This window comes from Leguminivora glycinivorella, chromosome 25, assembly GCF_023078275.1.
Source record: "Leguminivora glycinivorella isolate SPB_JAAS2020 chromosome 25, LegGlyc_1.1, whole genome shotgun sequence".
In the NCBI taxonomy this organism is placed as follows: domain Eukaryota; kingdom Metazoa; phylum Arthropoda; class Insecta; order Lepidoptera; family Tortricidae; genus Leguminivora; species Leguminivora glycinivorella.
In genome coordinates, this window is record NC_062995.1 from 7,430,044 (window position 1) to 7,456,318 (window position 26,275).

At 37.1% G+C, this 26,275-nt stretch overlaps 1 protein-coding gene across 1 annotated transcript in view; it reads right to left on the reverse strand.

The window, feature by feature from the left end:
• LOC125239212 overlaps positions 1 to 18,080 on the reverse strand; it is a 54,368-nt gene extending 36,288 nt beyond the window's left edge. Inside the window, exons 1-2 of the mRNA XM_048146734.1 lie at positions 17,989 to 18,080; positions 10,655 to 10,806 (exon numbers count right to left, since the gene is read on the reverse strand). Of these exons, the coding sequence (XP_048002691.1) occupies positions 10,655 to 10,799 (145 nt within the window). The 5' untranslated portion in view covers positions 10,800 to 10,806; positions 17,989 to 18,080. The remainder of the gene's footprint in view (positions 1 to 10,654; positions 10,807 to 17,988) is intronic.
• Positions 18,081 to 26,275: the final 8,195 nt, after the last annotated feature.

Genomic DNA, 26,275 nt, shown 5'->3' on the forward strand with positions numbered 1-26,275 from the left:
TGGTACAGTCAAGGTACTAGGTACAAGGTACCAGTACTTTATTTTAATTATTCTATTGTATTCTAGTGTATAATTGTATGTGCCTAATCTATAATAAATAACCTAGTTTTAAGCTAAATGTATTATTAACAAAAATATGGGTCGATAGACCTGAAATAAAGAATTTCAATTTCAATTTCAAAATTAATTATCTACGCGGACAAAATGCCAAAATTATGTATTCACAACCATACCCAAACTACGTGACCACATTTGTGCCGTTTTTTGTCCCCCTCCACCCCTGGGTGACCAAGCGTAGTATATGCCAAGATCCGCTCCTCCCCCTGTAGTTTTCACATAGTATTTATAAATGAAGTTTTAAATCAATTTTTGCAGAAAGTTGTTAATAAATATTAAGCGCTGGTAGCCTAGCGGTAAGTACGTGCGACTTTCGTTCCGGAGGTCGCGGGTTCGAACCCCGGCTCGCACCAATGAGTTTTTCGAAATTTATGTGCGAAATGTCATTTGATATTTGCCAGTAGCTTTCCGGTGAAGGAAAACATCGTGAGGAAACCGGACTAATTCCAATAAGGTCTAGTTTACCCTTCGGGTTGGAAGGTCAGATGGCAGTCGCTTTCGTAAAAACTAGTGCCTACTCCAAATCTTGGGATTAGTTGTCAAAGCGGACCCCAGGCTCCCATGAGCCGTGGCAAAAGCCGGGATAACGCAAGGAGGATGATGATGAGTTGTTAATAAATATTCGTGTGTCTATATCTAATATTTGTTTAATGACGCGTGTTTGTCATCTTTTTTTCCGGCCTTTGATGATTTTCATCCCATCACCTTCGTCATCATCACCAGCCTATGTATAAGCGTCCCACTGCTGGCCACGGCAGGGCCAATATTCCACAGGTTACGTGACAATAAATTAGACCCTCCTCTCCCTCTCTGTGACCCAGCGTAGTATTTACGACCTCCCTCCCCCCCCTTAACGTGTCACGTAGTTTGGGTACGTTCCCTAAGAAATAAAGCCGTGTATTACATATTTTTGGAACTTTGTCCGCATCTATATTTAATACAAAATGTTTGTGAATTAATAATCTTTTATAATAAAAACAAAATAAAAATAAATAAAACGTTTATTCAGAACGTAAAGCTTAACCCTATTACATATCTTCTGCCAAACCACTTTGTGGTTTGTTGGCAGACGAGGCTCCCATACACTTATCAAGCTAAAATACCTCATAGTTTTTAGATATATGTATAATATTTATATATATATATATAAGTTCATATTGTGGTCTAAGAAAGTTCAAAGTTATTATTTCATGGAAATATATTACCTTTTGTGAAATGTGGATCGTTTATTGTATGTAAGTAATCAATCAAGTTGCCTGATGTTTTATGTTCGCTCGAACCAAAGAGGATCGAGTATTATAGAGAGTTTTACTGTCGAAGTAAAATGTGTAAGTGCATAGACTGCCAACTCTTGAGACAGGCTTAAAACTTTTGAACCTCAGTTTTGACAATTTGGCCCATATTCTTAGCTTGATATGTTTTAATATGTCAGTGAAACCTGGATAAGTGAGACTTCAAGGGACGACAAAATTTATCTCACTTAAAGAGGTATTCCACTTATTCAGGGTCTCAGTTAGATAGGTGTAATACAATGTTTGTCTCACTTACAGAGGGTATCACTAATAGAGGCCAGAATAGGGGGATGTGTCAGTTATAGAGGTGATAAGGTGTTTTTCATATAGTTATTATTAGTTGCATACTAAAAGAAAAGGTAAATAAGCCTTGTCTTTAAATAAAATATAAGACTTTTAGTGTCATTGTGTCATAGCAATTTTATATTATGAAAGTTATATTTTTTTATAATTTTTATGTTACAAATCGAAATTTTAGTTTTAATTACTTAAAATAACCGAAACACAAAGAATCAATTAATTTACAGATGGGCTAAGAATTATTAAAAAATATAAAAAAAGATTTTTAATTTGATGAGATGATTAATTATCGAATGATCTGTACACCCCACATTGTTTATGGTCTCTATGAGACACTAACTCTATATATATCTGTGGTGAGCTGTCACTGCTCTCTTGATTCTCCTCCGCTGAGCCAACAGCCAACAATATGGCTCCTATATTTTTATATTAAATCGTAGTTAATCCGTAATGCGAATATTATAATCTGACACACAATGTAATGTTTTCAATATATAAACAATATTAAAAACTGCATTGGCTGGATTTTGGGTGTTTCAATTAATCTCATGTAAGTACCAACATTCTTTATATTTCACATGTCGGCAGCGACGCAAATTCACTGCGCCCTTCGTCTGCTATTAGGTTACTAGTGCCCAGATATGAACGCTGCACGATTGGAAATTTGTAACCTGATTTGTTAACACCAAGACGGTTTAAGATTTTGAGGTTATACATGTGACACAAGATTTCTCTCCCCTCGAGTAATCTGATATATTTCCCAAATCTCATCCAATTCGCATTTATCAAGATGACTACACCAATGAAGAATACGGACCATAATATCCCTGTCGAAAAACTTGATGGCATCAACTCCTACGTCAACTGGAAATTTGCTATGCAAATGTTGCTGACCCTGGAGGGTCTATGGAAGTGCGTCGAGGGCACCAATGCCGATACGACCCTAGACAGCCGTGCTTTGGCTCGCATTTGCCTCTCCATCAAGCCCAATTTATACCAATATGTCAGAGATGCAAAGACTGCTAAGGAGGCTTGGAAGAAGCTGGCGGATACGTTCGAGCCAAAGGGCCTTTACAGGAAGGTACTTCTACTTAGACAGCTTCACAGGATTGAATACAAGCAGTATTCCAACATGTCAGAATACATAGAGGCTGTCATGCGGCTAGTACAACAGCTTGATGACATCGGGAAGACCATTGATGATGCTGAGGTTGCTGAGATACTGCTGTCTGGCCTACCTCAAGAGTTCGACAATCTTGTCTCAGGCTTGGAGACTGCCTGTTTAACCAGTAATTTGAAAAGTGAGGTTGTCCGTACGCGTCTGCTTCAGGAGGAGCACAGGCGCAACGGCGAGGAGAACTCCACGGCTTATTATGTTAAAAAGAAGAAGGGTGCCTTATTCTGCAAATACTGCAAAAGGAATGGACACACGGACAAAAGGTGCTTCAAGAAGAAAAAGGATGAGCAGAAGAATCCACACGAATCTATGTATGCTTGTGCGAATGCAGCCTTCAGTGAGGATTCCAAAGAGTTCATTCTGGATTCCGGCTCGACGTCCCATATGTGCTCAGACAAGGACCTTTTTAGTGAAACCCAAGGTAAAAGTTCTATTGTTTTTATTGCTAATGGTCAAAAACTAGTTAGTAGTAATACTGGTAGGGTTCCCATAACTTCTAGTATAAGCCTAAATAATGTTCTCCATGTGCCAGACCTCACTAGTAATTTGCTGTCAGTAGGACGTGTTGCAGACAGGGGATATACTGTCATTTTTAATAAGGATAACTGTCAAATATATAAAGAATGCAAAATCACAGGCAACCATGTTTTAACTGCTAGGAAAGAAAAAGGGTTGTATAAAGTTAAGGTGCAAGGGCGGCGTGTCCTTGAGGAGTCTCTCAAGCCCATGCATAGGCAAGGGACAGAGAAGGCTCATGCTGCGTCAAGTGTGTCTATGGGCACATGGCATTCACGCCTTGGACATTTATCAGAAGAAGGTATGCGGACACTGGGTGATGGGAAACATTGCATGAATTTTCGATTTCAGGCTCAAGACATGCATGGTAGTTGCGAGTCGTGCTTGGCTGGGAAGATGCCTCGAGCTCCTTTCCCGGTCAGCACCAGCCGTGCTTCCCAACCGAACCAGCTCATACATTCAGATGTCATTGGCCCGATGCAAGTACGCTCATGGGGCAACGCACGCTACTTGCTAACCTTCACGGATGACCATACCCGGAAGACATGGGGATACTTGATGAAGAACAAATCTGAGGTGAGTTCCCATTTCATTAATTTCAAAAACCTAGTAGAGAAACAAAAGGACTTGCCAATTAAAGTGCTTCGCACTGATAATGGTACAGAGTATGTTAATCATAGACTCAGTAGTTATCTTCAGAAGCATGGCATTATTCACCAGACTACTGTACCCTACTCGGCACAGCAAAATGCCAGAGCTGAGCATGCAGGAAAAACTATATTTGATAAAGCAAGAGCAATGTTACAGGAATCTGGCCTTTGTAATCGCTACTGGGGAGAAAGCGTAATGTGCGCGATTTATTTGAAAAATAGGTCTCCTACCAGAGCTCTGTCGGGTGACATTCCTGAACGCTTATGGTCTGAATCTGAGATAGATGTTAGCCATTTACGCGTCTTTGGTTGTCTTGCTTATTCTTTAATTCCTAGTCAAAAACGTCGCAAGCTAGATGCAAAAGCAAAAGCGTACATTTTTGTGGGTTACGGTGAACATTGCAAAGGTTATCGTTTGAGTGATCCTGCCAATCCTCGTAACGTAATACTTTCAAGGACAGTATCTTTTATAGAAAATAAATTTCCTGGTAAAAATGACAGGTGTAAGGCAAAATGCGGAGATGATTTTTATTTTTATAATGTTGACATGAGCAATGGCAATTTTAATGTTAACAATTTTAATAATGTGGATAATTTAAATTCAAATAAATCTAGTCATGATGTTTTAAATAATGAAATGAATTTAAATAATAATGCCAATTTTAATAATGAAAGTGATAAATCTAACAAATCTTGCTCAACTAGCCCTCGTCAAATTTCAGATGCGGAGACGCTGACGCCACCTGCGTGGTCGCTGTTGTCTGAAAGATACTGTACTGGCGATGAAGGTGATGATGACGCGCGTGATGGGGACTATGTGCCGGAGGGCTCAGAGTCTTCGCTTCCTGCGTCATCACTTGATAGTAATGACAAAGGTAATGGAGCTTGTGTCCCACTGGACATTGTGTCTTCTGTGCCGGAGTCTTCTTCACCTGGTAAGGAGTCAATGTCGTCGGTCACTGCCGACACATCTAACTCTCGCCCCGTACGTAGTACGAGAGGTACTGTACCGAGCAGATTTGACAGCTGCGATTTATCCATGTTATCAACCATGGCTGACGGGTCATTAGATGAACCCTCGTCATATGAAGAAGCGGTCAACTCTCCAGAGAAGGATAGTTGGTGCGAGGCGATGCAAAGTGAGTACAGCTCTATGATCAAAAATAAAGTTTGGACGCTAGTTGATAGGCCCAAAAACGAAAATATTGTTAAGTGTAAATGGGTTTTTAAAAGGAAACTAGATGATTCAGGTGAAGATTCTAAGTTTAAAGCTAGACTGGTTGCTCGGGGCTTTAGTCAGAAAGAGGGGATAGATTTCACTGACACTTTTTCACCCGTAGTGAGGCACAGCACCTTGAGAATTTTATTTTCTTTAGCAACTGAATTAGAATTAGAAATTGATCATATAGATGTCACTACTGCATTTTTAAATGGAGAATTAAATGAACGAATTTTTATGGAACAACCATCAGGTTTTAAATCTAATGACAAAGTTTGTTTGTTAAATAAGAGTATATATGGCCTGAAGCAGGCAAGTAGGATGTGGAACGCAAAAATCCATTCAGTTTTGGCACAAAATAATTATATACAAAGTAAATGTGAACCTTGCATATATACTAAGAAAACTGAGACAGAATATGTAATTATAGCCCTGTATGTTGACGATTTCTATATTTTTCATAATAATTGTATTAAAAATGTTTTAAAACTTTTGCAAGATAATTTTGAAGTTCGTCATTTAGGTAAATTACAAAATTGTTTAGGTATGAATGTTTATAGGAAAAATGGCATAACTACATTAGATCAGTCAGCATACATAAGGCGTTTATTATTAAAGTATAATATGATGAATTGTAAGGCTGTTTCCACACCACTACCTGTAAATGTAAAATTTGAAAAATCAGAAAAAGCATGTATTGATGATGATGCATATAACTATAGGCAATTGTTGGGCAGTTTGATGTATTTAAGTGTTTGTACAAGACCTGATATATCATTTGCATGCAGCCAGTTAGGCATGTTTAGTAATTGTTTTGATGAAACTCACTGGCGCGCTGCAAAACGGGTTCTGCGTTATTTAGCTGGTACAATTGATTATAAACTGTACTTTACTAAAAGCAATAGTTTTGATATTAATGCTTACACAGACGCGGACTGGGCAAACGATATATCAGACCGTCGATCTTACACCGGGTTTGTCATAAAATTAGGCAATAATGTTATAAATTGGGAGGCCCGAAAGCAGCGTTGTATTTAGGGTATGCAAAAACCGGTTAACTTAAAAAAACCGGTTAATAACCGAAACTTTTCCTTCAAAACCGGTTAACCGGGTATTAACCGGTTTTGAGGATTTTTAGTAAATGGCCGTACTACGCAATAATTACCATTACCTTTAATCTGATGTTGATGATATCGTAGCAGGTATTATTTGCACGATGAAAATCATTTTTATCCAGTTTTTAGAAATTTGGTAAATGCGGAAATTGCTAAAAAAGGCTTGTGTGGTTTGAATGTGATCAGTTTTGCGTTTTCTAGGCATGTCGCGAAGGTCTACAGCTCCCAGAGCCCCTAGTAATACAAGCAATTGATGTAAGAAAACCAAGATCTCCATTTTACCTTTCTTTTAAAAAATATAGTTTGAAATATACGGTAGACTCGTACTAACCGGATGTCGTACAAAACGAATTTCATTTCTTTTAATTAAAAGTAATATTTATTTACATCTTTATTACTAAAACATTTCAATCAATAGGTTTATTTACAGGGTATTATTATCATAGTATTAATACCTTATTTTATTGTGACTTGTTTAGTTAGAAAAGTCCTTTTTAGTATGCGTGCTTGCTCATCATTTGTAAGTAAAGCTAGTTTATACGCAATCGAAAAATACAAATTGGGTTCTATTTAGCTTATAAGATTAGACCCGAGGCGAACAAATTGTTAAAATTTTAAAAGCAATACTTCAAAAAGTTACATGACCACAATGTAATCTTGCTACTTGTTGTAGGCAAGACAGGGGGCCGTGCTCGGGTGGAAGTAGCTTTGTTTCCTCAATTTACTAGTAAAACTAAAAACGTTGTCGCTCGTCGTTGCAACCGGACTTGACGGACGGATTCTGTGTAAAATGTGTCGTAAAAAGCGGCTGGTCGTTAAAATCGGAGTCGTAATAAACGGATGTACTTTCATACTATCACATACGAAAACCAAATAAATACCTGTGCTTATGTCGTTGTAAGAGGTTGGACGTTAGGTCTATGCGGAGTCGTAATATACTAACCGGACTCTACTGTATTGTATAAAATGTATAATTGAGTAGACTCGGGACTAATTTTTAAAATAAAATCATTACAGATAATAATGTTGTCAATGAAAAGTAATGAATAAATCTTTATTATTACAAAAAATTAAATAATTACGTATTTTTGAACCTTTTAATGCCTAATTTTCCAAATTTTGAGAAATAAATACACTTTCGGTTATTAACCGGTTAGAGACTATAAAAACCGGTTTTTAACAGAGGCCAAAAAGTCTCGGTTAACCGGTTTTTCGGTTAACCGGTTAACCGGTTTGCACACCCTAGTTGTATTGCTCTATCTAGCTGTGAATCGGAGTATATAGCTATTGCTGACGTTTGCAAAGACATTTGCTTTGTTAAAAGTTTAATTTCTGAAATTCTAGACAAAACTTATAATGTAGTTGTATTTAACGACAGTCAAAGTGCACAAAAGTTGCTTCTTGTAAAAGATCACTCCCATAAAAGAACTAAGCACATAGATCTAAGATATCATTTTGTAAAAGATTTAGTTCAAAAGAAATACCTAAGTGTACAATATTTGCAAACTGACCATATGGTGGCAGATGTACTAACTAAGCCTTTATGTAGTCAAAAACATAACACCTTTGTGAAAGCATTAAATCTCAAACCGTAGTTTCTAAAATGTTTTGTTTTTGTGATGAACTGATGTTATTATGTAAAGTTATGCATCATTTACTGTTTTTATTCTTAGCATGCTATAATATAAGATTGTATGAAAGCTTGTTATATTTAAGCTCTACATAAATGTTCTTAACTAGAGTTACGTCAATATAGTAGAGCCATATTTAAATATAATATAATCCAATGTGATGTGTAAGGAGGAGTATCGAATGATCTGTACACCCCACATTGTTTATGGTCTCTATGAGACACTAACTCTATATATATCTGTGGTGAGCTGTCACTGCTCTCTTGATTCTCCTCCGCTGAGCCAACAGCCAACAATATGGCTCCTATATTTTTATATTAAATCGTAGTTAATCCGTAATGCGAATATTATAATCTGACACACAATGTAATGTTTTCAATATATAAACAATATTAAAAACTGCATTGGCTGGATTTTGGGTGTTTCAATTAATCTCATGTAAGTACCAACATTCTTTATATTTCACATGTCGGCAGCGACGCAAATTCACTGCGCCCTTCGTCTGCTATTATTAATGTCCAAGTTACAGAGGTCATAGATTGACTGTATCTCAAATACAGAGGTAAATTTCTATAAAATTCTTAACAAACAATTAAGTTAATATACATTTCAAATATAGTCTCAGTAATAGAGGTAAAATACACACTCTGTCTCACTAATAGAGGGAAATGTGACAAAAAAATCTAAAAGGCTAATCTCAGTTATAGAGGTCTGTTTTTTTTGTCTCACTAACAAGGTAAATCGGTGCGAAAGTGTCGGGACCGCACCTTGGGTCAAAGCCAAAGAGGTTTCTCACTTATCCAGGTCCCACTTAACCAGGTTTTACTGTATTAGTATGGATATTTGTTTGACTAGAATCTCAAATATCAGTCAAGTCAACTGATACCACGAGTTTATTTTGTATTCTTTATTTTGAATTTAATTTAATTATTTTATTTTAATAAAAGCTTAATAAAAGCATATCAAAATGTTTTCACGTTTTCAAATATTACCAGTTCGCTTTTATTCGTTATTACTCGGGTACGATTTAAGTACCAACGAAACGTATAAATTTTCAACACACACACACACACAAATACACACAGATATTTTAGACACTTACCTTGGGTCCATTGCTTGCATTTCTAATTTTACTTAAACATAAGTAAGTAGTTAATTTGATATTTTGAATGTTTTCATAAATTTAAGACAATAGATATCAATTGGGATATAAAAACTGTCGACTTCCTCTCACATACAAATAAATATCCCAATGAAATCTCTTTATTTACATGAACATTAACGAAATTATATAAGAAACTAAAACTAAACTTAAAAGCTGGCTAATGTCTAAAATAGGCCCTTGAGGCAATGTACCAAGGATACTGGCGACATTTCCTCGCTGTATCGCAATGCTGATACGTTGTGGTCACAAGTTTAGTCTTAGTTTCTTATATAATTATGTTAATATGTTCATGTAAATAAAGAGATTTCATTGGGATTTTATTTGAATGCTGAGAGGAACAGAGAATGCATGTTTTTTCTTTCCCTCTCAGTAGAAAACGTCGAATAAAAAGGCAGACCGTTATAGTTCTCTACTTGTGGAGTATGACTTGTATAAATAAGGTCGTTGCTTTATACAAGCACAATTTAGTCATTCATAATATATGCTAATCAAGTGTAATATTCAAAACATAGTTAATGATGGAAAGCTACATTTAGAATGAAGTCTGGCAAACCAATTCATCACAAGAAATAGGCAAAGAATTCTAAATTATTAAGTAAAATCGAAACAAACCAAATCTTGTCCCTAAAAAAGGCGGCAAATTGTCTACTTAAGGGACCGTCCCCACTCAAGAGACGCATGTCCTGAGGCGCGGAACGGACGTCCGCGCCACGCCACCTGAATGTAATTTAAAAAACGTCTCCTCAGTACATTTTGTATAGGAAGGACGCGCAAGGGACGCGCAATAAGAGACGTCTCTTGGCGCGCTCCAGGCGGCGCGGCGCCGGCACGCGCCAAGCGACGCGTCGCCTGGGGGCGCGTCTTACGTCTTTCTTCAAAATGTACTGAGGGGATGTTTTTTAAATTACATTTAGGCGGATACATTTAGATTTTCAGGTGGGGATGATCCCTAAAACGCGTACATGTCTTCCTAAACCCTAAACTATGACGTTGGGGGAATCATCAAATGAAGGAGCCATTTAAAAATTGTCACGCTTTTTCTTAGTGGTAAGATTTGGTTAACCGTATATACATTCATTTATTAAATAGGGATGACGACTACATAAAAAAAGGCATTCTGTTTAGTCCGTCAGTTAGATCGTCCAAAAATACTGAACACATATTTTTCATTAATTATACATAGAGCATCAAAGTTCCGGAGTGGGGGCTTGTGACGTCACTTCTAAGTAAAAATTGTACCTAAGCGTGACGTCACGCGAAACTTCAACGCACTGTACTGTCGTCATTTTTCGTTTACGAGAAACAAGTAAAAATACGTGTCTAAAATTCTTTGATAATATAACTGACGGACTAATTAGTTTTTTTTAGTCGTCTCGCCCATTAACGACCTTTTTCTGGTAAGGAATTGGTTGTCCAAACTTTTTAAAAAACATTTAATCCAAGCGTAACGAAAACAAGCAGTGCTAACTCACCAGGGGGCGCTGTCGGTCCTACTTCTCTTGGAGCTTGTGTGTTACTCTTGCCGAAGGTCGTGAGGGCCTGTGACGAGTCCCCGGTGAACCACCCGGCGAGGAGGAGAGGCAAGATGGCCGCGGCCGCTTGCTTGCGGCACCACATCTCGAATCTCCAAAACACACGCATCGTGTATGTCTAGCTTTATAACTCTATTGTCTTTGGTTTGATTTTTATTGATATCAAGGTTTTTGTTTTTTTTCTAAGTGAATTTAAAAGGGTCCAAAATACTAGTTGGAAATTTACAATTGGAGGATCAAATCGCCGTTCCAAATTTGAATAAGTTCGACATAACGGTTTAATGAGAACGCGCGGTAAGATTTTCTTTAAGTTTATAATAATTTACATGTTATTATGCCCTTCTACATTCTTAATTTAGGTTGTTGAATTACGAGTAAATTGTAAGTTGGGTGTTGTATAGTAAATGTTATTTATCTTTAAATATTTACTTCTTTGTCATCTCGCAATAAAATATGATCTTGTTTTTGATAAAAGAATAGGTAAAATATTAAAATTTTGTGTATGTATAATAGATTAAAATTTTGTTAAATATGTTTCAATTTGTAGTTTATTGAAGTACGATAATTTCTTGTTTTCTAAATAACAGCTGCCGTAGTCAAAAATACTTCCTCCAAAATACTCCGTAAAATACCTGTCTAGTATTTTACGCTAGACGGTTACTTACACATTCTGCCATCCTGATTTTAAGCACATCATGCATTTGACATCGAGTGTGCTTGATTTACAAGGAACAGCCAAGAAGTGTGAATATCCTGTCCATGTGTGCATGTGGTTGTGATGTGTTCTACGTCCATGACTGTTCTTGTACAAGAACCTCTCATGCTACATTTTGATAAAAAAAACGGCATTGCGGAATTTTCGGATTTATAAATCCTTGTGTAAGATCAGTAGCGTCACGTTACAAATATAATAGACATGTAAGAAACGCAAGCAATGTTTCATAAGACGCTTCGCTACTGATTGGTAAAATTTTGTTAACAATTTAAACTCCAAAATTTTTGGTTAAGTAATACTAATGAGATTTATTTTTTGCTGCGAATGGTAGAATGCCGTGAAACGATGTGATTAGTGTCATTATAGTGAATATATTTTTAATTATTTAAGTATGAAAGAAGAAGATGCAATTTTCGCTTCTTATTCCAACTAGTTAGTGTCTGTGAAGTACTAAATGTAGCATGAGACGCTGTTTGTTTGTGTCATTGTAGCGTGAAGCTTGTCCTAGAGTTAATGTCTTACCCGGTGCTGCGGCCGGTGTGACGGGTTTAGGAGGCGGATCGGTGTTGGCCTTCCCAAAAGACGATATGCCACCAAATGCTTCGCTAGTACGCATCAGACATCCAGCTAAAATCACTGGCAGTATCACCGCCGTTTTGCACCACATCTTTTTTTTGTTTTTATGCTACTGTCAAATTTGGAATCACAAGTTTTGAAGCATCAATTAAAAGAAAAAGCGGTGTTTTGTCAGTTTTGTTCGGTTTTTTTAGTTTGTGTGTGGGTATAATCCAATTTTAAGGCTGTTCAGAATGAATGGGAAAACCGAATTGTCTTTCCACTCATAAAATTCTGTAGAAAAAAAATCATTAGTGATTGCGTCATTGAAGTAGGAATGACTTGGTAAGTAGTTACTTATATAGTGGGACTACATAAAACAATAAATACATACTCAATATATATATATTTGCACATTTAGTGTACAAATCAAATTATTTTGTTAAATATTTTGATTTGTTTTTCAGCGTCAGCCACTGAAAAGCTTGGAGACATTTTCCATAGCTCAATGTCATCAATTTTAAAATTTCAAGTTTCGTTTAAATCAATTGCAGACGCAAACTAATAAGGGTCTATTGTGTACCTTATTAGTCATGTTAACAGTCTGCAATACACTTATAAAGTATTAACAATATCAAAAAAAGCCAATATACATGCCAATTAACATTGATATCACAACATCAGTTTATGAAGTGTGAAAAATTTGCTACCCGACTGCGTATATAGATAGTTGTATATACAAAAACGCTTCCATATTTGTCTTTCTCAAATAGTTTTATGCAAAGATGAAAGTGTGACATTTTCTTCAGACTTTGCCTCGGACGAAGTGCTGACGAGTAACATTGAATTGTGGAAAAAGAAAAAAAAGTGAGTTTCGCCTTCACTAGTCCGATCGGAAGCGTTTGCCACACAGTCGGGTGTCGTCCCATTATAAAAGAATCTCTTACCAGGCGATGCTGTAGTCGTGAGCACATAAGGCGATTCGGTTTTTGCGACCCCAAAAGTCGAAACGTAAGCGTGGCATTGTCCAAACAGCCATACAGACAAGAGTAGAGGCATTATAACAGAAGGCCGTTTCCACATAGACATCTTGTTTTTTTTATTTTATTCTGAAACTGATTCTAATGATTTGTTTTTTTTTAGCCTTTTAGGCAAACCGATACAGCGATATTTCTGTCGTCTACTGTTACTTCCTAAACTAGTAATTTTTCTACATAATGGGACTTTATTTCTCAATCCCCTGTAAACTCAAATAGTTATTCTCGACTACGTATTCATCGTGTAACATGCTGCTGTTATTCGTGTTGGTAACCAATTGAAAAAGTAGAATTGAAGAAAATTTTGATAATTTTGTGATAGTGTTTGCCAATGTGTTTTCTCTGTGTGAGTGCTTCTAAACATTCAAATGTGAGGAAGTCCCATTATATGAAAAAAATTACCAGGCGGGGCTTGTGGCGTCGGTGGCTTAGGTGGGAGCTGGGTGTTGGTCACTCCAAAGGTGCTAAGGGCTTCGGAGGAGTCCCCAGTCAACCATGCCAACAGTAGATGCAGAATAACTGTAGCGGCTTGCTTTCGACGACACATCTCCAAACGAGCCTAGTACGCGAAATACTCATTCAAAAATACTAGGTAAAAATACTTGGTAAAATCGCGCATAACGCGGAACGTATTACGCCGTTGTCTATGGTTATAAAAATTTGAAATGGCGATTCAATTCTGCGTTCACAAGTTAAAATGTTTTTCCGTCAATTTGTTTAAGTATTTCTTAACTTGTGCACACAGATTTTAGAAAAATAAAATATTGCATAGATATTAGCAGCGTTTGCGCTGAATCTCTTAAACATATCAGGCCTTAGAACTAAAAAGCTGCATGCATTAAACAACAACAAATTTCTAACTTAAATCTAGAAAAAAAACTGTCAAAATACTGTTACCAGCAAACGTAAAAAGCTAAACGGTATCATTTTTTCATCACAAAGGCCTATCGTACTTCTATACTACCTAAATTATTGAGCTAGCAATCACTCACAAATACCTATATAAAAATCTAAAACATAAATGTGATATTTCTATGAATGTGATATACTGGCCGGTACTGAATACCAAATTATATATCTCATCCTGTTTTTGTGACTAGCATCATATCAACAAATAATAGATTAAAACCCCATAACGACCTTAAAATCGGATCCACGGGCAGCAATTCTAATGATAATGAAAATTATATTTTATCATTAGTTGTCAGACTTATATTGACCGGGATATAGACCATGATTACCTTTTTGATTTTTGCCGAGCTCCCGATATTTCGACGCAGTTACATACATCATGATCACGGAAATCTAAAATGTAAACTCCGTCCAAATATCGTAAGCTCGGCAAAAATCAAAAAGTTAACAATGGTCTATGGTCAATGGTCAACATCTCGGTCAATTTTCAAAAAATCATTATTATATACTTGAAAATAAGTAACTTAAAAATATCTCTTAATTAATGATAATACTAATCAATTATTTTGGAAGCTCTGGTGGCCTAGCGGTAAGAGCGTGCGACTTTCAATCCGGGGGTCGCGGGTTCGAACCCCGGCTCGTACCAATGAGTAAAGCTTTTCGGTAAAGGAAAACATCGTGAGGAGATCGGACTTATTCCAATAAGGCCTAGTTACCCTTTGGATTGGAAGGTCAGATGGCAGTCGCTTTCGTAAAACTAGTGCCTAGCCAAATCTTGGGATTAGTTGTCACAGTGGACCCCAGGCTCCTATGAGCCGCGGCAAATGCCGGGATAACGCAAGGAGGATGACGACTAATCAATTCTAGTAACTACTATGTTGTCGTTGATTGAAGAAATTATATGATATGTATACACCTTATACAGTCAACCAATTGGAACCTTAGGCCACTGTAGAACTATGTCATAGTGACGTTATAAATCAAATTGTAAGAAATCTCTTACTGCTTGTCATTTTGACATGATTGTAGAGTGGCCTAGGGTCCAATTGGTTGACTACTATATCGTCACCACTTTTAAATAACCTAACCACAAAATTAAAATTTTGAAAAAACCCCGACCGCGACCTAGTGGACCGATTTTCATGAAACATGGCTAAGAACACTTCCGACTAACTCAGCTTTCAGACAAAAAAAACTAAACCTAAATCGGTTCATCCGTTTGGGAGCTACGATGCCACAGACAGACACACACACAGACAAACAGACAGACAGACAGACAGACAGACAGACGGACAGACAAACAGACAGACAGACACGTCAAACTTATTCTTCGTTTTTGCGTCGGGGGTTAAAAATCTCGTATCTCACGCTGCTCCTCAAAGTTAAAACGCAGTAAGTCTATATGCATTCCATACATACTCACAACGATTTTCTTTTCATTGACAGACGAAGATACAAGTTTTTTTAAAAGTGGTGACGATATGTTTATAACCTCATTAACGAAATGTTAAAATCTTAGTTATATATTTTACTTAAAAATAAAGGAACTTTTTAAAATCATACAAAATTAAAAGAACGTGGTTTTAGTGCTTATTGTGCAGCTCATAAATTAGCTGATATGAAAGTGATGAATAATGTTTGTTTAATATTGGGATACCCTTTAATTAAGTACAATTAGGTGGCGTTTTATGGGTATTTTATGTCTGATAATACTTTTACAATTGTTATTAAGTAGGTATCGAATTATTTCGATATTACCCTAAGTGCGTTTTCACATTATACGATCATATCGGAAGTAGGAAGGATTTCAAAGGAAAAAAAATCAAAGATGGCGGCGTATTATATGGGATATCGGCTCGACATCCGGTATCGCCTTGCAATTCCGAAGAGGGAGTCTTGTTATGATAATTGTGTGAAATTTAACCTATTTTAGAAATTACCCAAATAATATATATGTTAAGCTACTATTAGATCTAAAATATGGTATAAATAAGTTTGATTTTCATACAACTACTTATATCAGCCAATTTGTGAACATCAATTAATATAATTAAAGCAATGTACACATATAAGCTAGCTGGTGCCATAAAAAATATAAATTATATCTAACTGTGCTAGCTTTTGTATTTTCTGTCTCTACAAAAATAGTACATTACAATACAAGTGCGGAAAACAGGAAGTTCGAAACTAGTGGCAGTAAATTAAACACTACTGAAGGGAGTGTTTTAAATGGACACGGTCGAATTCTCTTTTCGCACGTGTACTGTACGACGTTTTTCAGCACAGATGGCCCTTTGAAGTTTCGACATGACAAGAAATGTACTACTTTGCGGTACTAGTGCGGAAAAAAGCACCATCTGTACTGAAAATAAACTTTAGGTATTATTATGACAATTTCTAGGCTGTCTTTTCCAGAGAACAGGGGATCGATTTTTGAATTTGGAACGCACGAATTCGCCTTTCGAAAGTCTGGAAAACGACGTAATGCTATTTTTGAAAAAGGACGGCTAGTAATTTTAAAACTAGTGGTAATGACCACTCGTTTTCGATTCTGTTAGTAGAATTTAAATCGCTAGTAGTGGAGATATTATTGAATGAAATCGAATGGCCGAGATTCAAAAACCGGCCCCCTGGTGCGGAAAAAAACACCATCTGTACTGAAAATAAACTTTGGGTATTTTTAGGACAATTTCAAGGCTGTCTTTTTCCAGGGCATAGACTGATTTCAATTAAGTATAGGTACATTGTTTTGGCATGGGGCTATTTTGAAAGTTAAGGATATTTGGAACTGGGCCATTTTTTTTAAAGGTTTCCACGCCACTTTTTATTTGGATTTGGAAATTTTTATGTGGTTTCCAATCAGAATCGCGAGCTCTTTCGATCCTAATAGGAGAAAAAAAGTGTCCCAACGTTTTTTTCCAACTCGGTAACGGAATGGAAAGCCTGAAAAATGTATGGAAAACTTGGGGCTTTTTTTCTCCAATCGGGATCGAAAGACCTCGGATTCTGTGTATGAATCGTATAAAAATACCTATGTTAGAAAAAAGTGGGATGGACAACTTTGAAAAAAAAAAATTACCGAACTATAAATTCATACTTTGAATACCTGAATGTGTAGGTCCATGTTTGTAATTATAATTATTTGGAATTATTGTATATTTTAACATGTTTGTAGGTTTTTTCCTTTTCACATGTTTACTAACGAAACTGTCAAAATATTCCCACAAATTTACGAGTCTTTAAAAATGTAGCGCATAATTTTCTAAAAAAAAGAAAATTACGCGTGGATCAGTCTTTGTTTTTTTTTTCTGCTAAGGTAATGCTGGTTTGTTACATCACTGCCCAAAACCCGGATGGGCTATTTTTTAACATAAAAATACGAAAAGTGTATTACTAATTATTAAGCATAATTTAAAAGGATATTCAGTTCTTGCTCATTTATTCAGCGTCACAAAAGTTATTAAATTGAATAAAAACAGATAATAAATAATTTTTATTATAATATAAACCATAATATAAAGAACGGCTATTTAATTTTAAAAAATGTCATGAGATAATTACGGTTTATTATAATTTTATTGAAAATAGGTAGAACTGAAAATCATTTTTCTTTCTTTCTAAATATAACACAAAACTTAAGACCATCTTGTACTTTTTTTGAGTATATCAGGTGGATATTTGGTCATTTATCTAAAATCCATAGGTTTAAATATCTAATATAAATATTAGACATTTAAAAGAACAAATATGCATTATAAAACAAAGAAAATAATTATTTTTCTGTTATAAATATAACATTAATTTATTTATTTTTGTAAAGCTGCTTCTTGCTTAATTTATATCTATCATCAAACACGTAAAAAATAACAAAATACATCAATCAACAGTTACGAAATCACAAAACAAAACACATAATACTCACAAAAAAGTACAAGACACATTTAAAAAAAAGAAGCGTGCGTCAGCGTTCAACTTTTTAAATTCCGCTTTTAACCATAAACAATGTCTGCTTTAGTTTTAATTTTATCGACACCCGTGGTAAGGAAGGTATTTACGGTTGGTTGCTGGTGCGGACGGCGCGGCACTGGTGTGCCGAGGCGAGCCAAGGTTGCCGTTTCTTGGGGTTGTACAGGGTGCGCTGTTTGTAGTCAGGGTCAGAGTGAAAAGAAAGACGAAGTTGTTTTGTTTAACCTTTTGAACGCCTCTCATTTTGAAAAAAAAAAAAGTTATCAATTATCATCATCAATTATTTCATGTTGTGTGTAGTTGCATAAGTACTTGAATTGAATTTAAATTTTGTCATATGTTTTTTTATTGATTTCTAGATGTTTTTTGTTTTTCTGAAAAGTCTTGCCGTTGGCGTACGCCTTGACTTTGTCCCGAATATAGACTTTTCGTTATAAAATAAAGCCAGAAATTTACATGCAGAAAAATGAAATGAAATTATTTTAATTAATTGTTTAATTGTTAATTATAACAAGTATAAAAGTTAAGTATAGAAATCCAACCATAAAACTACCACATACGAGACATTTTCAGTTTAACACATGCACCGAAATTTAAAGTTTGCGAGCTGTCCTCTATAAAACAATTTTTCAATTTGAATTTTAAAACTTATTTAAATGTAAAAATGTTTTTGTAAAACTCAATTTTAAATGTACCTATTGATGATCTCAACTGTAGGTACATACGTCAGAGCTTGATTAAAAATTAAATTTAGAATACTGGTTTTTTATCCGAATATCCATAACTAATAAATCACTGACGCTAATAAAACACGCATAAGCTAATCATTTTTTTCTGTTATTACACTATGATGTTGAGTTCTACATGTATCCACTAAACACGCCTACCATATAAAACCGGTGGACACTCTATTTAATACTGCAGACATTGTAAAAAAATTGAAAAAAGGACCAGTTACATTTGTCCCCCAATCGAGATTTGCCCCGCTGTACCTTACTAGAATTGATTCGATCATGAATCATTAGAAAACTACCTACTTATGGGTCCGATCCGATCTCCGTCATCCGATTTTTTTCGTCATTCTTCAAATCTTGTGCGTAAACTACCATACAAATAGTTCTACGGCTATGGCAGATTCGGATTCTATCACGGATTCGGATCGGATTCAGATAAAAAAAAAATCGGACGTAGTACGAAACTTCTTTTAGGCACTGGTTCCACCAAGAGCTAGTAAGCTATGAGCTATCGGCTATAAAAACGAACAAAAGATAGTCGCTCCCGTGTGAATAAAAGAGATACGACGATAGCGCGGGCGATTTATACTCACAGAATTACAGTTAAACCAGAATGAGTAGTTAGGTCAAAAAGTGTGTCCATGTCCACATGAGAGGTCATTGTTTGGGCTGGTATCCCTCTCGCACTTACTGACAATGTCAACATTATTCAGTGACGTCATCACTGTCATACATTGGGGATACCAGTCAATTTTCAAAGTAACTACCAAATCTACTAATACCCATTTGAACATATTTTTTAATTATACAAATCTTTGATTTATTGGCATCAAAATAATTACATTATAATTATTATCCAATTCTTTGAAATATATCGAAACCCTAGTTTGAATATAACACTAAAATAATATAAGAAGTTATAAAGTCAGGTAATATACAGATAAAAATACTACTACTATGGTAACCTCATTAACACTGGTCACACGTGCGAGAGGGACACCAGCCCAAACAATGCCCTTTCGTTAGTCTGATACGATCACCTTTCTGTCTTAGTGATAAGGTTCAATTTAGTATGGCAAAAAATGTGATTCCACAATCTAGTTTCTAAATCTATGGTTATACTTCGTAGCCGAGCTATGAGCTACAAATCGCTCGCTCTCTCTTTTATTTGGGCCATTTTTTTCAAAGTTGTCCACCCCACTTTTTTTGTAACATGGGTATTTTTTACGCGATTAATACTCAGAATCGCGAGGTCTTTCGATCCTGATAAGAGAAAAAAAAATGTCCCAAGATTTCCATACATTTTTTCGAACCTTCCATTCCGTTACTGCCATACATAATGTATGAAAAAATGGTAACGGAATGGGAAAAAAAACCCTGGGACACTTTTTTCTCCTATTAGAATTGAAAGAGCTTGCGATTCTGAGCGGTAACCACATACTTAACAATTTCCAAATCCAAAAAAAAGTGGGGTGGACAACTTTGAAAAAAATGGCACATTTACTCGACTATATTTTGTTTGTTTTTATAGCCGATTTTTGTGAGACCTTTGCAATATGCACATAATGTTTCGTTACTTCGAAAATACTATTTCTAAAGCATTTATCCGAACACCCTGTAGTTTGCAATTAAAGCATGGGGGAGGCAACCCCCCCTAATATAATACTCGAAACGTGAAAACAGTGCTTTTGCGCGGACCGAAGGCGAAATATAACTGGACTTTTGGTGATTAGACCAATTTTACATGGTTTTAATGGAATATTTAGGTAAAATTTTATAATAAAATTTATACTGCCGTTTCTAAACTTCCTGCCCATGCAGAACAGCTAAACTATGAAATGAGCTGTCGCCTGCGGTATTCCCGGACCGATACGACCTTCAAACCTTCAAGAAAATGCGTACACCTATCTTAAAGGCCGGCAACGCACCTCCGACACTTCTGGTGTTTCGGGTGTCCATAGGAGGCAGTGATCGGTTACCATCAGGCGACCTGTCTGCCCGTTTGGCCTCCTATTGCATTAAAAAAAAAATATAGAACTTCTGGTTGCAAGAGCGTGTGACTTTCAATCCAGCGGTCGCGAGTTTGAATCCCGGCTCGTACTAATGAGTTTTTTTTATGGGATAGGAGGCAAACGAGAAACGCCTGATGGTAAGCGATCACTGCCGCCCATGGACACCCGAAACACCAGAAGTGTTGGAGGTGCGTTGCCGGCCTTTAAGATGGGAATACGCGCTTTTCTTGAAGGTTTAAAGGTCGTATCGTTCCGTAAATACCGCAGACGACAATTTCAACAGTTTTTCGGAGCTTATGTGCAAAATGCCATTTTATATTTGCCAATCGCTTTTCAGTGAAGGAAAACATCGTGAGGCAACCGGACTAATCCCAATAAGCCTAGTTACCCTTCGGGTTGAAAGGTCAGAATTACAGTTTTTTATGGAACCGACTACCAAAGCGGATTGGGATTAGCTGTCAAAGAAAGAGATAACGCAAAGAAAGGATGATGACCAAAACATCCATCGAGATTCGAGCCAGATTTCGATCGAACGTCCATGCGCTCAAGGCCACGTCCACGACCGACGACCGATAGTTTGCACGGTCAAGTGTATATTCATTGTCTAGATCCGCGTCCGCGGTCGCGCGACGGCGGACGTCCGCGTTATATGTTCCTAGCTTGACCGTCTAATATTAAAGTATAAAACCAGCAAGGTTGCAGTTGTGTAAACTAGCGTGTTTACCGAGAGCTCGAACAGTGTTGTCTTTGTAAACACGTCTGTCACTTTTCCCGCCTTTTCTAACTGCCGTAATGTTATTACTTTGGTTTAATTTTAGAAATGAATGTGTGCAGTGCATGCTAGCTTTTAAACCCCGACGCAAAGTTCGCAAAAACGACGGGGCGTTATAAGTTTGACGTGTCTGTCTGTCAGTTTGTCTGACGGTCTGTCTGTGTGTGTGTCTGTCTGTGGCATCGTAGCTCCTGAAAGGTTGAACCGATGAACTCGAAGGTATCGCTTGTGGAATTCTTTGGTTAGGTTATTAGAGGAATGGGAAGGTAACACTTGTGATGTTACAAGCGTCCATAATATTCTAGTCTGACCAGAAATATATGACTAAGTATTGTCAAGAGGGCGCTGTTGTTCTGATGTATGCTTTGATAATTCAGTATAGTATGTATGAAGATAACCTAACCACAAAATTAAAACTTTGAAAAACTCCCCCGATATAGTGGACTGATTTTCATGAAACTTGGCTAAGAACACTCTGATCTCCCTTCCTATATTTGTGTTAAAGCACCTAGCACTTTCCTACCTAATCAACCTCAATTCCATCAAGTGTGAATGCAACCAGTGGTAACGCTGAAAGTGAACGCAGCCGACGCGCGCGAAGGAGGGTAGATCGCGCGCTGTCTACGCAACTTTCACATCCACCCGCCTTCGTCAGTTTTCCGTGAACATGATGCATGCAACTGCGTCAAAATATCGGGAGCTCGACAAAAATCAAAAAGGTAATCACGGTCTATATCCCGGTCAATATAAGTCCAACCTCAATTTCTCCATACAAAGTCCGATCTCGACCTTTGCCCAAGGCCGACAGCTAATTGCTTTTATATATTACATATGTTGCCCTTTGGGTTGCGTGCCGACGCCATTTCTTTTTGGTAGCATTTAATATAGGCGTTTAATAAGCCCTAGAGGTTATTAGACTCGGTTAGGTTCCTTTGTACAGTCAGCAAAGTTATGGATCAAAAGGCTAGTTTCCTACTAGTCAAATCAGCTTCTTTTTAAGAACTGTCAAAACGATTCGCTAATATGGAATTACCATGAAATACTGAGGAGTGACGTCACGGTCAATTAATTTACTTTATATCTTTCTTTTTGACTTATTAAATAGAAATTATGCTTAAACATAACTACTTTCCATATTTTTCTTCTAATTAATGTGGTGCTTTATTTCGTGCACTCCATAATTAAGCTTTTCACTCTCGTACCGTACTATAAGGCCACTCAGCAAAGCTTCGTGGCCTAAACATGGTACTCGACTGAAAAGCTTTGTAGTATATCACGATTGTATAAAATACTATTATTTCAAGTACAGGAAACTAGCATAATAGGAATAGACAGCCTCTTAAAGTGCGAAAGTCTGTTATAGCTGTTACGTAGCAAAAATTTAAATGTGACGCCATATTCGTCACTAGAACAACGCGGCAAATTTAAAAAATGTAGGCGCGAATTTACTTTCATTTAAAATTTGCAGAGCTTTTTTCTCTTGACATACCTACTTGTTTGGCCGGCTGTACGTAATAAATGTATACATTTCACAGAGTAGGCTAGTTTCCTATACTTCAAATAAAATATTTTATGCAGTGCAGGAAATAAAGCACCTCTTAATTAGAAGAAAAATATGAACAGTAATTATTTTTAAACATAATTTCAATTTAATAAGTCGAAGAGAAAGATATAAAGTAAATAAATTGACCGTGACGTCACTCCTCAGTATTTCATAGTAATTCCATATTAGCAAATCGTTTTGACAGTTTTTAAAAAGAAGCTGATTTGTCTAGTAGGAAACTAGACTGTTATTATTTGCCTCAAATGCAATGAGAGAAACCTCAAAACACGCAAAAACGGTGCAAAATAAATAGTAGGTACATATGAAAGTCATAAAGCTGTCTCTTTTATGTAAAACATCCTTTCTAATTTAATAGGTTGCATACTACGATTTAAATTTGCATTTAAAAACTCTTATAGTTCCTTCTTTCTTGTATTATTCAAATTACAAAGCAACCAACGCGTGCAGAAGTATCTACTTGAGAGCAATCGGTCACTAGAAGGCAGTTTTCCAATAAATCCAACTAAGGGCACATGCCTACACTGACCTTTGGCATAACACGGCAATACTTACGTCCACCTAAATTAAAAAATAAAAAGTAAATGCCTCATCAATCAAAAACAAACCTTACCCTATAGAAATAAGTTTGAAATTTGAATGGAACGAATGTCGGTTTGTTTCTTTTTAATCCGAACCATAAAGGATTTTCTTATTTTTTTTAATCGGACGTTTCGTGCCAGATGCCTATGTGCGTGATCGCGCTTTTGTGTTAATTTGAATAAAGAATTTTGGAAAAAACGCGAAGGTGGCCGGAAAAATTCGGTTTGAAATTAATATTACTTACTTTAACTAGTTTTTAGGTATAGTTTTGCGTATTTTCTGTACATTTAAAGTTAAACAGAATACAGGCATGCTTGTGTCATGTACGTAGCGTCTATAAGTGCACAATACTACATAGTTCACAGCGAAGCTTTGGACTAATATGACCTTGGGAATTTTATACAGAGTCAGATGGTTAGCCACGAATTATTTAATGAAATTTTATACTTTTGACTTTTTTTACTTTTACTTTTTGACTTTTTTTGTACTTTTTTTATGCCTACTTAATATAGTTTTTTTTTGGGCTTAAAAAGTTTTCTCGTCATCAACATTATTATCAGAATTTTATTGGCGCGCTACCATTCATCATCAGTGTCTAGTCTGTATCAGCCCTTAGCGAATAGGAGGTGGTCCCACATGAGACCGTGGGACCACCTCCTTTATAACAGCCAGTGTGGTTCTAGGGGGTTTTATTTTTCGTATAAGGTACAGCGGGGCAAATCTTGACTGGGGGGCAATTGTAAATGATCCATTTTTTTTCATTATTACACTACTATGATGTTGAGTTCTACATGTATCCACTGAACACGCCTACCATATATATGGGCACAGGGAGGCCAGGGCTAGATTCCAGGACTGGGTTTCGTGTGGTAAGCCGAATGGTGGGTCCGTTTTTGAAGCAATGACTCATAGTCGTAAAATCTTTAAGTCTAAGCTCAGATGGGTCCAAAATCATCAAGACCAAATAAAAATGGACTTACTTGCCGCACATCACAAGAAAAATGATTTTCGAAATTTTTGGAAAATGACAAAAAAGTTGGAAACTAGGCCTGGACTTTCTGTAAGCGTAGACGGAGTTTCAGACCCTAAGGGCATTGCGAATGTATTTAAGGATCATTTCAGCGTTCCACCCGCTGCATCAACCGGGGCCCGGCGGCAGCAGCTGCGCGATTTTGGGGTATCGGAGGGGAGTGACTTTCAAGTCCATTTCACTGCAGATGACGTAAGAAAAATAATAAAAGATATGAAAAGGGGAAAGTCGCCCGGTCACGATCACTTAAGTGTCGAGCATCTGCTGTTTGCTGGACCTCACCTGCCCCGCATACTGGCAATGTTCTTTAACCTTTGTATATGTCACTCGTACTTGCCATCTGATTTGACCAAAACCATTGTAGTGCCTATTGTCAAAAATAAAACGGGTGACATATCCAATAAGGCTAACTATAGACCTATATCGTTAGCGACAATAGTGGCTAGGGTGCTCGACGGCTTGCTCAATGTACAATTGGACAAATGTGTAATGTTACATGATGCTCAGTTCGGCTTTCGACCTGGTTTATCCACCGAAAGTGCCATCATCTGTCTAAAGCAAGCCGTTGAGTACTACACACGAAGAAAGACACCTGTATATGCGTGTTTCCTCGATCTATCCAAAGCCTTCGATCTTGTTAACTATGATTTATTGTGGAAGAAGCTTGACGAAGTGCATTTTCCTATGGAACTTACGCGCATATTCAGGTGTTGGTATGGTGGCCAGCGAAATTGTATTCGCTGGGGTAGTGAGTTGTCGGACGAGTATGGTCTGGAGTGCGGGGTGCGGCAGGGGGGGCTAACCTCACCTAAGCTTTTTAATTTGTATATCGATGCCCTGATTGGTGAGCTCAGCAGTACACGTGTCGGTTGTCATATTGATCGGGTTTGTTTCAATAACATTAGCTATGCCGATGACATGGTACTGTTGAGCCCATCGATTGGCGGTCTGAGATTGCTTATTGAGAGGTGTGAGGTATATGCCCGTGCGCATAACCTTAAATATAATGTGACCAAAAGCGAATTTATGGTGTTCAAAGCGGGAAGCAAGTGCCCATCATACATCCCACCCATTCGTTTGAATGGCATGCAGCTGAAAAGGGTTTCATCATTTAAATACCTTGGGCACTTGGTAACCGACGATTTCCGTGATGACGCGGACATTGAGAGGGAGAGGAGAGCGTTGGCCGTCAGGGCCAACATGATAGCTCGCAGGTTTAGCAGGTGTACAGCGCAAGTGAAAATCACATTATTTCGAGCTTTCTGTACATCGCTGTACACCTGCAGCCTGTGGACTCGGTACACGCAAAGGACGTTTAACGCCATGCGCGTACAATATAATGACGCGTTCAGGGTGTTGTTGCGGCTGCCGCGGCATTGCAGCGCGTCCGGCATGTTCGCGGACGCGCATGTGGACGGGTTCCATGCGACGCTGCGTAAGCGCTGCGCCGCGACGCTGCGCAGGGTGCGCGATAGCCGCCACAGCCTCCTGAGCGTAGTTGCTGAGAGATGGGACAGTGGCCTCATCAAGCACTGGTCCTCTCTCCACTTATCTCTAGTACCTAAGTTAGTTATTTAAGATTATTTTTAAGTTAACCATAGTTTTATGTTTTAGGTTAAGTTATACTAACAAAATATGGACCTTGTTTGTCTGAAATAAATGCATTTTATTTTATTTTATTTATT